We start from the raw sequence: 14,672 nt of genomic DNA, 5'->3' as shown, positions 1-14,672 counted from the left end.
TCTACAAGTCCGTATGCTAAAGTCCCCTAAATGTGGACACCCCCAATAAGAGAGGAATACGGGAGCAGAGGACAGTGAGGTGGATGCTGCTAGCCGGTATATAGCAGATATGCAGAGACGTTAAGCCACATAAACTGTCTGTATCTTGGCAAAAGCCACATGAAACAGTAAATGGAAATATAAACCACCCTTTCAAAAAAAAAAAAAAAGATTTCCCTTTAAAATGCACTTGATACACAGCAGAGCAAATAATCTCTGTCTTGTCATCGGTTCTGCAGAAATCAATGAAGGATAAACCACAGAAGCGACACTTAACACATTGCCTGCACCTGCTGAGATTGCCAAAAGTCGTTCTCGCCTTTACCATCCGGCTCCGCCCCATCCCTGTGGACCTTCAGTGTTTGTTTGCCTTTTATAAGCTGAGATGCAGGCGAAGCTATTAGTAGATCTCACCTGTCGGGAGCCTTTCTGTGAGGATGTTGATATAGAATGTAGCCTCATTATTTCATGTAGTTGCCAACAGCACGGGTCATATAGAAAGTACTGGGTAGCACAGTGGTTAGCATAAGGGTCAGTGGCGCACGTGGGGGGGGGGGGTTTTGGGTCTCCAGAAACCCCCCCTCCGCTAAAAGTCCCCTACATATCGGCACTGTAGTATACAGCAGCTGCGGCGCTGTCTAAGAAGCGTCTGCGGCGGTGCTGTAGTGTATACTACAGTGCAGCCAAAACGGAGCTGCCGTGCGGCAGGTCTCTAGGGTTTGTTTTTTTTCCGGGGCGGAGGAAATTCCCCCCCCCCCCGAAAAATCCTCCGTGCGCCCCTGAGGGTCATGGGTTCAATTCCGACCAGGATCTTATCTGTGTTTGTGTGGGTTCCCTACAAGTGCTCCAGTTTCCTCCCAATTGCACGAATCACATTCTGCTTGTTCCTGGGGCTGGAGCACCTTTATAACAGGGCCACCTCAAAGTATTTGTCCTCTCTCCCGCCCTGTTAACTGTCAGGCCTACCGTCAATGCCGATCAGTGGACGGGTACACGCTACAAGATTTTCACCTGATTACCGGGCCAATCACACGATAAACAACCATTCAGCCCGATATCGCATTAGTGTGTATGCTCCAACGAGCGTTTCTTATCATTCCAAAGTACATAGTATTGCTTGAATTTATAAACAGACTGCAAATCTCTGGTAACGATGGAACAATGTCGTTCCAATCTTGCACTGTGTATGTACTAATGACCAGCAGTGTCCATAGATCTCCATAGAGTTTAGAGTCATCATCTTTTCAGCCGATGGTTATGACAAATGAAGAGCACAGATCTGAAGGTAAATCGTGTAAAACGTGTATAGTGTGTACACATGAATTGGCTGCTGATCGGGACTTTGTGTGTACCCAGCCTTAGCTATGTGGCACCATTACTAAGACTCTTTAAAGCATTATGAAGTGAGGTGACACGCTCCCAAAAATAATTCCAACCCCCACATACACACACTTTTTTTTTCTTGTTTCTTAATATTTTAAAAAATAAAAAATCATCCTTAACGCTGCAGATTGATAAATAAGCCTTGTAACTTTAGAAATGAGTTTTCTCACTTTCTTTCCTCAATGGATAGAACTCATGTTGTCGGTCTGACAAAATGACGACTATTGGTCCAATTTTGTGAATTCTACTTTAATGATCCAACCTATAGGAAGCGGCTTATCTATCTCTTATATCAATAACCCTGGCATTTGTTGGGATCAGACTGTGGCAGTAATGTGATCTTGAATATAAAGTGAACCTGCCACCATAAATGAACATTAATGACTCAATGTGCTGTTGGCTATTTGTTCTTTAATGATTTAGGTATATTTCCAGTCCTGCTGACAGCCAACGCCCCTACTGTCAATGGCATTCTATGCCAATGAAGTTTAGTTGACCAATTTAGCTGCCATTGTATTTTACAGAGAAAGTTGGCTTCAGATCTATTACAAAAGAACTCTCCTTTATTTTAACACCCAACGCTCTTTCTGTTTAACATACACAGGTGTGATTTAATGTGACAACAATGTGACCACGTCACCTAGTGAAACTGATTGTAACTGGCAGTGTCGGGATGGGGTATGAAAGGCCCACTAGAGAAAGCAATGGTAGGGGTCAACGGAAAAAAAATAAAAGGGCAAACTGAAGAGGGCATTGGCAGCCCACGGAGGGCATGACTAGTACCAAGCTAGCCCTCCATCCAACCACCGCCCTCCTCCTAGATTAAACGTGGAGAAGATCAGAAGGAGTTGTTTGTTTAGGCACGGCGATGGGTTCTCAGGAAGTGCTATGACTTTCCCCAGTATTCTGGCGGGTCAGCCTTACGCTGGTAAACGCTATACTTGTGCTGATTGATTATTTTGTACAGTTTATTCAAATCACATTTACTTTGTGACCACAATGTCCATAACTGACATATTATGACTGTTTATCAACCTCACCTTGAGAATCTGATGACTGAGTCATATCAAGTATTGTTGAAACTTTATTTTTGCAGATAGTGTAAATTAATTAGTGACTCAAGTTTCAGGCAACAGGAGATTTGGCCCCCTGCCTACTTACCTCACTTCGTTCTCTCCTATTAGTCAAGCCTTAACAATACGCCGAAGTGAGGAAGTCGTTAGGAATCACATGTAGTCTAGTTCTAATCAATGGAGGCTATTAACCAACATTGATACAAACCACCTGCACAGCACCCAATTAAACAGACTTTCATAAATCCACCCAGCACTAGACTGATGGCTAACCGCTGATTGGTTGCTATGAGCTATTGTACTGCACAACGCTGTAACTGCTGTGTTGGCAATTAAGCCCTTCTGCCTATTTCCTGTAGTTACTGAAGTTAGAATGGCAAACAAGAATATTTTTTCCCAGTACTATATTGCAGAAACTTAGGAGCCCCAGGAATAAACAAGTTTAATGTTCAATTCTTATAGTTCTACTAAGGATAAGGTCGGTGAAACAAGAGACCTAGAATTGCTCCTTTTAGCTGCTTGGAGCCATAGAAATATATGTAAGGGGTGGAACACCTCCTGGGGATGGTGGTAAATGAACGGATGACCATGTCAGCTTTATAGAAATATACATTGAGTGTTACAATGAGACATCAATGACATCATTGGACATTGCAGAATGTTCCATATATGTGACGTTTAAAAGAACTGGTTAGACTTTACATGTGATCTGGTTGGTTAAGAGGCTGCAGGGTGGAACAGTCAATGCGTTTCACATTCCGAGTTGAATTCCTAATCAGCTGTGAATGTATTATTTGAACAGGTATGTCTCGTAGATTGTGGTCACGTTTTTAGGCTGCACCAGCACCTAATACCTAGTTGGTCATTACAATTTCGGTTTTGCAGGTGTGTATTGGAATAACACGTGTGTTGTCCTTTGTTAATTGCAATTCGGGTGTGCGATGATGTGGTAAATCTCTGAAAAAAACACAACAAGGTTTATGCCAAACAATGTGGCGTAAGGAGTGAATAAAGTGCAAACCTATAATACAACAGTGTGCTGCTTATACATGACACATAGGGGTATATTTAGTAAACTGCTGGTTTGAAAAAGTGGAGATGTTGCCTATAGCAACCATCAGATTCTAGTTTTTTGTTTAGTACATTCTACAAAATGACAGCTAGAATCTGATTGGTTGCTATAGGCAACATCTCCACTTTTTCAATACCGCAGTTTAGCAAATATACCCCATAGTTTTCATACTAATATTATTAAAATTACTATTAAAATAAAGCAATGTTGGCTCCCTTGTGCACAGCAGGACCCTGAGCTGCCCTGGAGAGCAGTAAGAGTCCTCTTACCACTGCCAGCCAGAGTCGCCGCAGAGCTGCCCCAGTGAAAACGTCTTAAGTGGCGTGAATGAAAATCTTCTGCCACTGACATAAAGCAGCGAATGAAAATCGTGTCATCAGGGGGTAAATGTATCAAGGTCCGATTTATTTTTTGATTTATTTTTCCAGCGTGTTAAAATTGTGGCAAATCGCAGGTGATAACTGGCGATTTTAGTCCAAAATTTCTCAAATGTATCAAGCTGCGATTTTTACCCTGATCTTCAAAATCGCTGGCATTTTTCTGCGATGTAAAACACTCCCATGTTAGCGAACTCCCCTGTGTTGTAGCAGCGTGTTCTATAAAGCCATCACTGCTACACTGCCTGTCATACAGCCGGAGCTCCGGCAGCTGTCAAATCTGTAAAGAATAGATAAAAGTTGAAAAAAAAAAAAAAAAGTGTGGGGTCCCCCCTCTATTCACTATTAACCCTAGTGCTGCCAGACTACTGCTGCTTCCGTGAAAATCGTGGAATAAATTTGCGTGGGGTCCCCCCGATTTTCACGGAACCAGCACTAGGCAAACCAGCCGGGGTTGGAGGCACTATAGCAGGGGGGACACGCGGAAGGGGGCAAGCAGCGTGTTGTATCTGGCGTGTTTGAAAGCAAACTCTCCATCGCAGCTTGAGACTTGTATAGCTGGAGTGGCAAACAGTCGGGACTTTGATCTCTAGCGATTTAGGAAACAGCAATTTTGTCAGAAGCACAACTCAGTCGATTTTACATGAAATCTCCGCTTCATACATCTGCGAGTTTCAACTCTCCTGAGAAAATCGCTGGATTTGCAAAATCGGACCTTGATACATTTACCCCCAGGTCTTCACACATAGACCCCTAATTGCTATTATGAGTTAAAAAGTCAAATTTTATAAACAAAATATGACTCCTCTCTGCATTAGTGACTCCTAACGGCTGCTTTGTGTCTTATCCCGCGGCAACTAAAAAAAACACTGAGGGAATATCCCAGACGTCGGCTAGAACAAGGAAGTTATGTAGTTAGTGGATTATGCAGCAGGAGATGTTCCAACCTGCAAAATAAACTCACCTGAAGGTTGGGAACTCTGCTAAGCACATTATATGGCAGTTACTATTAATGCTAAAGTACCCACATTTTACAAGGAGGTTTTAAAGCTGCGCTCTAGGGTAAGATGAAATATAATGCTACCCAGGGTGTCATTCACTGGAGCCTTGGAGGCAGCGCCATGCAGCCATGTTTCCATGGGGCAAATATGACTGCACAGAGTTAGTCTTGCAGCCCCGACTGAAAGTCGAGGCTGTGTGATGGCGTAGAGAGAGGGTGTAAGCTGCACCAATTAGAAGTTACAGTCACATTAATCCCGCTCACAGACCCCCTCCCCAGCCATTTTTAAATATAAAGTGGAGAATATAAATGGTAGTGAAGCTTTAAGGTGCAGAATTACTAGTGTTCCTATATCTTAGCACGCATTTATAGAATTGGAGCACATAAACCATATTTATAAAAAGTCTATAGCTCTCCTTGGGAGGTGTCTAACAGCTGCTGAGAGTGCTGCGTGCGGCACTCTGGACGCGAGCTGGGAGTGCTGCGTGCGGCGCTCTGGACGCGAGCTGGGAGTGCTGCGTGCGGCGCTCTGGACGCGAGCTGAGAGTGCTGCGTGCGGCGCTCTGGACGCGAGCTGAGAGTGCTGCGTGCGGCACTCTGGACGCGAGCTGGGAGTGCTGCGTGCGGCACTCTGGACGCGAGCTGGGAGTGCTGCGTGCGGCACTCTGGACGCGAGCTGGGAGTGCTGCGTGCGGCTCTCTGGACGCGAGCTGGGAGTGCTGCGTGCGGCTCTCTGGACGCGAGCTGGGAGTGCTGCGTGCGGCTCTCTGGACGCGAGCTGGGAGTGCTGCGTGCGGCTCTCTGGACGCGAGCTGGGAGTGCTGCGTGCGGCACTCTGGACGCGAGCTGGGAGTGCTGCGTGCGGCACTCTGGACGCGAGCTGGGAGTGCTGCGTGCGGCACTCTGGACGCGAGCTGGGAGTGCTGCGTGCGGCACTCTGGACGCGAGCTGGGAGTGCTGCGTGCGGCTCTCTGGACGCGAGCTGGGAGTGCTGCGTGCGGCTCTCTGGACGCGAGCTGGGAGTGCTGCGTGCGGCTCTCTGGACGCGAGCTGGGAGTGCTGCGTGCGGCGCTCTGGACGCGAGCTGGGAGTGCTGCGTGCGGCGTTTTGGCACCAGAAACTCTTTAGTAAGACAGTGTTCCCTTTAGTGTAAAACTGTGTATTTTAAAATGCTTGTCTGACACCGGAAAAATAAAACTTTAACAGAATTTGCGTCACACTTGTATGATGCAGATAGATGATTGTAAAAACATTACAAAAGATTAGAAAAAAATTACAAAATACATTGTTATCTGCAACATTGTTGACAGTACAGAAGTGTCCTGTCTGCAAACACTGATTCAGGAATGTCTCCCATGATGAACATTATATAGAGGGCGGGTACAGGAAGAAAACACACGTTAGACGTCATATCATATCAGATAGTGTAAGGTGAACATTTCCCTGTTACTATACTGAATACACACTGATATCTCTGGTACAGAATGTTACAAGTGTCACTCCCTTATCGATTTGAAAAATGCAACAATTCCGGCTATTTTGCAATATTATAAGAGCATATAATAAAACATTGTTGGTTAACCTGTGGCACTCCCAAGTGTTGTGAAACTACAACTCCCAGCATTAAGCTGCTATATATTAACAAAGCATGCTGGGGCTTGTAGTTTCACAACACCTGGAGTGTCAGATTAGCCAACACTGTAATAGAACATTGAACTACTGTTGTAGTTGAAAGTTTATAACCGAGCTGGACTATTATAGTGGGGATCAAGTACAGAACATGGAGTGGCTGTGGACTGTGACTGAAGGGAATCCAGAAGAGCCTGCTAATATCCCCAGGCACAGAAGTCCGACTAAGGTTACTAGTAGGGCCGGACTGGGACTAAAAATCAGCCCTGGCATTTAAAGTACACAGGCCCACCTCCGTTCCAGTCGGAAAAAAACCATGTGCTGCCGCACAGCGTCAGCGACTAAAAGGGCGTGACATCATTGTGTTGTGGGTGTGGCCAACATGGGGCATTGATACATACATTATAATAAAAAATTACATTTATCACGCCCTTCCAGCCACATCACACCATCATCCCGCCCCGCTTTGTGGCTACAATGAGCCGGAAACGGCCACAGGCACGCCCTGCCCCGCCCCGCCCCTCTTTGCAGCTATCACGAGCCGGAAACGGCCACAGGCTCATGAGTAATTTAAGACATAAATGAGGCTAGACTCAACAAGTTAAAATTGGGATGGGGGGTGTAGTTTTTAAAGGGGGTATTTTACTTTTTATTTCAACTATGCACGATTTTGAGAGACAGAAGCACTCGCCTACATATTTGAACAACGTAGACAAATAGACACCTTTTGCCCACAATGAAAAGCTACACACCATACTTGCCCACTCTCCCGGAAATGTCCTTGGGACTCTCAATTTCGAGTAGGTCTTCCGGACCCCAGTAGAGCAGGACATTCCCCCACTTTGAGTCCACTTCCTAGTAAAGTGAGCATGATGGGGTCCTCCAAGACTCGATTCACTGTGGATCACATCATATTGACCCTATAACAGGATGGGTTTAGGAGGGTAGGGCCAAAATGACACAATTTGCGGTGCCACGCTCCCCCCTCTGCAGTTGCCACTTCTCTGGCAAGTATGAGACACCCATGTTGTGCCTTTTGTAAACAACCTTTAATGTGTTTGGCTCCAGTTGCACTTTGTGCCTCGGTAATGTCACAAGATCCTATTGAATGCATAGGTGGCATTCTTGTGGCTATTGGTCATCTGGGAAAATGGCTGCCTCCTTTGTGTATAGGTAGCCGGACCACTTTAAAAGTTGTGTTTACATATCACCCCATTCAGTTAGGGTTATTAATTCCACTATTGTCAGGCGTGGTTTATGTGGGATCGATTTTTCTCAGTGCAACAGCAAACAATGCTTATCTATCCCTCTATCTATCTAGGCACAGTGGCCTAGTGGTTAGCACTTCTGCCTCGTAGCACTGGGGTCATGAGTTCAATACCCGACCATGTCCTTATCTTTGTAGAGTTTGTATGTTCTCCCTGTGTTCGCGTGGGTTTCCTCCGGGTGCTCCGGTTTCCTCCCACACTCCTAAAACATATTGGTAGGTTAATTGACTGCAATCAAAAAATTGACCCTAGTCTCTCCCTCTCTGTCTGTGAGTGTGTGTCTATATTAGGGAATTTAGATTGTAAGCTCCAATGGGGCAGGGACTGATGTGAATGAGTTCTCTGTACAGCGCTGCGGAATTAGTGGCGCTATATAAATTGATGATGATGATGATCGATCTATCTATCTATCACCCTTATTATATTAAAGTCACTCATAGAAAGGCCTGTGATGAGACTTGGTGGGCACATGTATGTTATATCTGACTTTTTCGATTTAACTACAACTAAAAAAACGGAAAAAATAAATAGTGTGTGACAAATCCTGAGTTCTGTACATTGGAGCATATTCGAACACCTTCTTCATATGCATCAACTTCCTTTAGTGCAATCTTTTAGTTTCTAAGTACTTTACTACAGGTTATTTAAAAGGTTAACTAAACTGAACAGGGCAGAGACTCTCAGGTCGTAAACATCAAAGATTAACTTCTCCAATTTCCAACAGCTCCTTGTGGTTGTGTACGGTCAGTTCCTGTTTCCTACTATCTCACAACCTCTGCTATCCGGAGTTAAAGCCTTATTATAAAGCTCTCTACATGTAAAGTGATTGGTCTCTCCATGATCTTAAATCAACCAAATTCCTGACAGACCCAATATGAAGTGAGACACCAACTGAGTGATTGTGTTATTCAGCCCTAGTCAAACAATGAGATCTCTGGGTGCTTTGACCAAACACATGAAGGGACAGTTTGTATTTTTGGAGATGAGGTTTAATGGTTCTATTGCTAGCGGCCCATACAATGTGGGTAACTAATGACTACTTATAAACACGGATACCATCAACATCCAACCAATTCATCCAGTGGTGAGTAGAAAAAACCATTCTATTTTTGATCAGAAATGGTCGTTTTGGAACCACACATAATAAGTTGTAGTAATGACCAAAATTCTAAGCATTTTAGGGCTTGGCCTTTAATAAATTGACCTGTACTGACTCTCGCTACGGCTTTATATATATATTTTTTTATTTGCCTGTTGTCAATGGTAGAATTTTTCTTATGAAGAGTTTTGTTGACCACAAATGCTCCAATATCATAAGTGATATCGGGCAAATAGCTATTTCTGAGTGTACCAAAAAAGATTGCAATGGTCAATTGACATCTATTTGGATCATTACCGAACACATCTAAAAGTGTGTTTAGAAGATCACTGGGTTTTTTTCCCACCTCATTAACAGGTCCCAGTGATTACGCAAGTGATCCACCTGCTTGGCCTCAGAGGCCAAATGGCCTCCAATTAGGCCATCTACGTGTGTGTCCAAATTGGGCAATGATCTCATTGTTAGGCTCTTGCTCCAAGCGTTGGAATCAAACAGTGTACGGACAGCTATTTGGAGTGACATTGTCTCTTTGGTTTATCTATGTGGTCTGTTTTGTTCTTCTGACAGTAAAATGACAAACATTTATTTTTGTAATTGGTGTATGAACTATGAACGCATTCTTATACCTCTCTGTTATAATGCATTTAGAAATCCATTTCAGCTTCTGCGAGGAAAGAAATATGTAAAATGTATTTTATAAAGGCCATATTCGTATATTCTGTACTAATTTAAGGTGTCTGAGTTTAGGAAACTGTCTGAAATTTTGTGCTATGAATTGACACACAAGAATATTTCCCGTTAAGCTGGTTATTAAGAATGACGGTGTATACAAATCTTACAATGATATATATGCGACATAATTGGTTTCGCTTTGGCGACTGCTACATTTTCGCATTCAAATTGTTTCTTCTCATGAAGTGTAACATAGAACATCATCGCTGTTGTCTGTTTGCCGAAGGGTTAAACCAGATATAAACAATACTGGTTCTTGGTCGCAGTCATGACTAAGAACGTTATGGCCTGATAGTGTTAGTCTTGTATTATCGTTCTAATCACAAAGTCAGATACTGTACACAAGATGGTCAATGACATTGCAGAATTCTAAGGTTACTGTGTCATCAGTAATTACAATGCTGCATTTTATGTTCAGGGCTTTATACACAATACAGAAAACATGTTATCTCAGATCTAGCATGTATGACTAACCGGTTAAGCTTTTTTTGTTTGTCTATGGATTGTTGTATTATCTTTGCTCTCTAGAAGGAAAAAAAACAAAAAAAAATGCGACGGTTGAAGAGACGTTTTGCAGTGGACATCCTTAATAATGCTATTTATCAATAAAAAAAAATAATTCCTTTTTTTCCCCCATGTTAATGAACGCTTAGTTGAAGCTGTCGTACATTAACATAATTGCTGTCTGCTCTGCTCCGAAGAGCAGAGTTGCACAACGCAGGTTAAACACCCCGCAGGTTAAACACTTAGCCTGCGGGGTCCACACATTGCCGCTTTAAATTAACCTTCACGTAAGTCGCACTGACGTGAAAGAGAAGTGCCGGAGTCCTATGTGTTCGGAATCGCTGCCTGTCAGCATGCCGCTTCCATCGGCGATGTGGACCTTCAGTTTTCAGTTAAGTCTCTTTATTTTCTAGTCGTCTTTCTCACATTTCGGATTTTTTGGGTAGAAAAAAAGCGTATTGGATTATTCAGCGGCGATAATACTCACTCAACCCAGAAGGGGTCATCTTTCGAAGCGAAAGATCACCCTTTTTGCTAACAAAACTCTTCATCCTGTGTTAAACTTCCAATCACTTGTGGCGTTGAAGCAGGTGCATTGAACATTGCACTTGGTGCTGTCTAGAATAATCTTGGTGCCCTAAGATCCCCTCATGACTTGTCTGCTAAATATGGTCTTAATGACATTTGTTTTGCATTAAACAAGCACCATATGGATAATTATTAGCTTCTAAAGCTGTGTAAGAATAGATCCTGTAGATTTGAATTTAGTATACAGAATAATATCATTGTAATATAATAATTGCAATATACTGGACCTTATTCTGGATACAGTTACCAAACATTTGCTATATACACAGCAAATGTTTGGTAACTGTATCCAAAATACCACTAATAAATATTGTCTTGTACAAGAGACGAGCGCAATCGCGGTGATAACTTCGTGTGGCTCAGGCTTTCCCGCAGAGGCGTGAAGTTGATAGTCTTCGAGTTCCACCTTTCCGCGTTGTATTTGTAGCATTTTGCACAATTTATAGTCCATGAACACAGCTGGAACATGGGCCGTCAGTACCTTCTGTTGCCTGGTGGGGTTGTGGTGGACTCAGAATATTAACAGTCAATGTCCACCAGTGAAATGTTTGCACAAGGAGATTGTTCTGCAGAACAGCTTTCAAAATTTCTAGTTTGTCATAATCCCATCAGTTCACATCCCTTAAAGCATTAAATGCAGGAGACTTTCTACAGTATGAGGAGAATGATATGGACTCTAAGCCTTTTTAAAAAAATGTTTGGATAGCGAAAAGTAGGTTTTGGAAGATTGTTTTTAAGGAAAATATGCTCAAGAAAAAAGTTTTCCTGTTCTTTTCTAACAAAAAGACCCTTCAATGTCTCAATAAAATCATAAGTGGGAGTTTCAGAGCTATTAAGGGAGAGCTCCGGGCTTACCAGTCTGCTGATTATAGTGACACAGGGAGGCATTGTATTTTGGTGACCCAAATACTCACATTCAGTAGGTGAGGAGTGTAAAGTCGTCACTTCGATGCTTGTTACCTATGTGGAGACTTTGGACTGTCACATTCCTACTATGTCATCTAATATAGCAAAGCAGCTTTTCTCTATTGTCTCTGTGTCAGAATCGTGCCAGACTCGTTCGGGTTCTGTGGTTTCAGAATGAGCTTTCTGATCGATCAAACGGACAATCGTACAATCATTTAAACTGCAATGAATGACCAAAAATTTCCAATCCAGCCAATCCACTTTGCATATGTTGTGGGGGTTTTTTTTTTGGGTTTTTTTTTTTGCATTCTCTCTACATTGAGCTTAATTACTGCATATGTGCACACTACATGACCGTCATTTGAACCCACCAAACTGGTCAAAATTAAGTGAAAGACTGTGAGTGTGGGTTTTTCACTTGAATGGCGCATACCTCCCAAATCTCATGATTAGTTTAAGACATAAATGAGCAATATTTTATGAATGCAGGACAGTTTAGAATAAAGAATGGTCTGTACGCTGTCCGACCATTGGCGCCTTTATCTTTTTAAATATTGGGATGTATGCACGGTGGCACTCTGGTGAGAGTGGCAATGCATGTGATTTTTTTGTTTTTAGGGAATGGATTAGATGGAGGTTAGGGATGGCCTAGCTCTTCAGTATTGCTAATAACCTCCACCTGAGGTGTGTGGCTAATACTATGCTCCATTGTGTTCCCTTTTTCACACCATGTCCTGATGGGAGGACTTCAAACTTTGTGAGGTTGCCCAAATCTTGAAAAGACCCAGTTGTCCCACTCTCTCAGACTATGTCTCTAAGCCTCTGTCTGCCTTGGGAGCAGCTTTACTGAAATCATGGCACAAGATTTGGAAGCAACTATCTAATGATATTTATGCAAATAAAAATCCATTTGTGGAGCACTGATTTTTGGGTATGTAATTTACATAGTAGTCCTCCGAGACATTGATTTTTATCACTGGGTATTCAGAGCATGACACAGGCCAGTGCAAAGGTGTAATTGCACATGCAGACAGACTGTTTCACTCCTTTTAGAGCTCCTCAGTGTAGGATAAGATTTTAACTCTGCTGTATGTTCTCTCTATAGAAGAACCCACCTCTGTCACATTTATCCTTCTGCATACTACACTACACCCTTTAGAGTTAAACTTAAAGAGAATTGTCCAAAAATTTAATTTAAGTCTATATTGCATTTGTAACACAATAATATAAATATGACTATGGGTAAGTAATTAGAATTTGAGAGGATCAATGAATGATATTATTAAATGACATGTCCTGAACTGACATTATGAATACTAAAATTTCTCTTTCAGAGTCTATGAAGTGAAATTGTCGGATGGTCCAGTTTTCACCTTCTCATTGATTCATCACAAAGATGTATAATCAGGTGAGTTAAATGATCTACTTTTTCGTTTACTAATTATTGATTTCCAGGGAGGGTCTATAGAGTTATTCTTTTATTTAACCTGTTCAAAATTATAGATGGGGAAATTCAGTAGGCGCGAAATGTCGTCTATAATTTTGTACTTCGAAATTAGAAGGAATTATCTGAGTCTTCCTTTAGCCCCCCGTGACTTCGCAATAAACCTATTTCATTCACTTTTCAACCTCTGTATCAAATCAATTGCTTTAACTTTCTGTTGTTAGAAAATCAATTTCTAAAACAAAGGATTTGAGCTAGAAACTGCTGAAAAGCCAAGGTTAGCTTGTACTACAACCATTGGCAAACCATGTCTCCAATATAAGGTTTAAGATTACAAGTTGTTAAGGCAACTACACCCAAAATGTTACGTATGAGCTATGTTCTCAAAAGACCACATACAACCCAAGAAAGCCCCAGCAGTGTCAGCACTGTCTCTCCTCTTCTTCCCCAGTACAGAGTGATGGAACATAGAGAAGCCCCACCCCGACATTCCAGTGGGAATAGGGCAGATAGTGCGCTGACAGATTTAATCATCTCTTTTATCCATTTCTATTATTTAGTTCAGTAAAGCATATTGTTTGAGGTATACAAGCAGCCAATAGTAAGTTTGTTTGCTCTTTTAATGTTATTACATTAAGTTTACCAATGGCCCATATACAATGTTCAGTTTAACAATTCACTAGGTGACATCACTGAAGCATGAGTTATAACACTGAATTATGTCTCATTGACGTCAATAATTCCAATTCATTAGCTGTCTTCTGATGATTATTGTTTTAGAGAAAAACATGGCTGCCTTCAATGAATGGTGATCAGTACACTTTAAGAAATGGAACACATTTCAGAGGTTTCTATCCATTATTTCTTAAAAGAAAGAGTGGTAGAGACCTTTTCATTCTTTTCCCCAAAGCACAATGGCAAGGTGGGCATCTTTCATTTTAAAGTGCACAGTCACCTCTTTACTAGAGCCTACTATACTGCCTATTGTACTGCTCCCACTGGTACCCAGGGGCAAACGCAGGACTTATAGAGGGGATTTTCCACACCACGACACCAGTGGGCGTGACCAGTATACATGGGGGCATGGCTATAATATTAGACAGTGCTTGGCTGCTCTCCAACTCTTCCTATCCCCATAATATACATGGGCAATGCTGCGTGCACTACTGTTAGGTGCATGCAGCTCTCCCTTTTCAAGTAGAGCCATGTGAAGCGGGGGCAGGGTCCAGCCACCTCAATTATACAGTGCTCCAGGCTTGGAGGCGGGTTTCCAGGCACTAGAAAACCCCTCCTCGGTTTGCCTATGGTACCCTCATGTTACTGTCCAAATCCCCACTCTGAATTCTAGTTGCACCTTTTGTCCCAACTGTGCCCTGCTCCTACTAGATCAGGTCTGGCCAACCTGTGGCGCTCCAGGTGTTGTGAAACTACATCTCCCAACATGCTTTGCCAGGAGACAGTTAGCCAATGGTAAGGTCTTATGAGAAGGACTCTAACCTTTGTCTCATATGCACTTATTTTCTATATCTTTTATGTATGCTCTATGTTCCCCTCTGTC

At 42.6% G+C, this 14,672-nt stretch overlaps 1 protein-coding gene across 2 annotated transcripts in view; it reads left to right on the top strand.

Annotated features, from left to right (window-relative positions):
- TMPRSS2 (transmembrane serine protease 2) overlaps window positions 1–14,672 on the top strand; it is a 47,159-nt gene that overhangs the window by 10,264 nt on the left and 22,223 nt on the right. For both annotated transcript variants that reach the window (XM_075197281.1, XM_075197280.1), the window contains one exon: window positions 13,005–13,078. In XM_075197281.1, the coding sequence (XP_075053382.1) occupies window positions 13,067–13,078 (12 nt within the window). In that variant the 5' untranslated portion in view covers window positions 13,005–13,066. The remainder of the gene's footprint in view (window positions 1–13,004; window positions 13,079–14,672) is intronic.

This window comes from Mixophyes fleayi, chromosome 2, assembly GCF_038048845.1.
Source record: "Mixophyes fleayi isolate aMixFle1 chromosome 2, aMixFle1.hap1, whole genome shotgun sequence".
In the NCBI taxonomy this organism is placed as follows: Eukaryota; Metazoa; Chordata; class Amphibia; order Anura; family Limnodynastidae; genus Mixophyes; species Mixophyes fleayi.
Note: the sequence above shows the minus strand (reverse complement) of the source record. Positions and strands in the feature narration are given on the sequence as shown.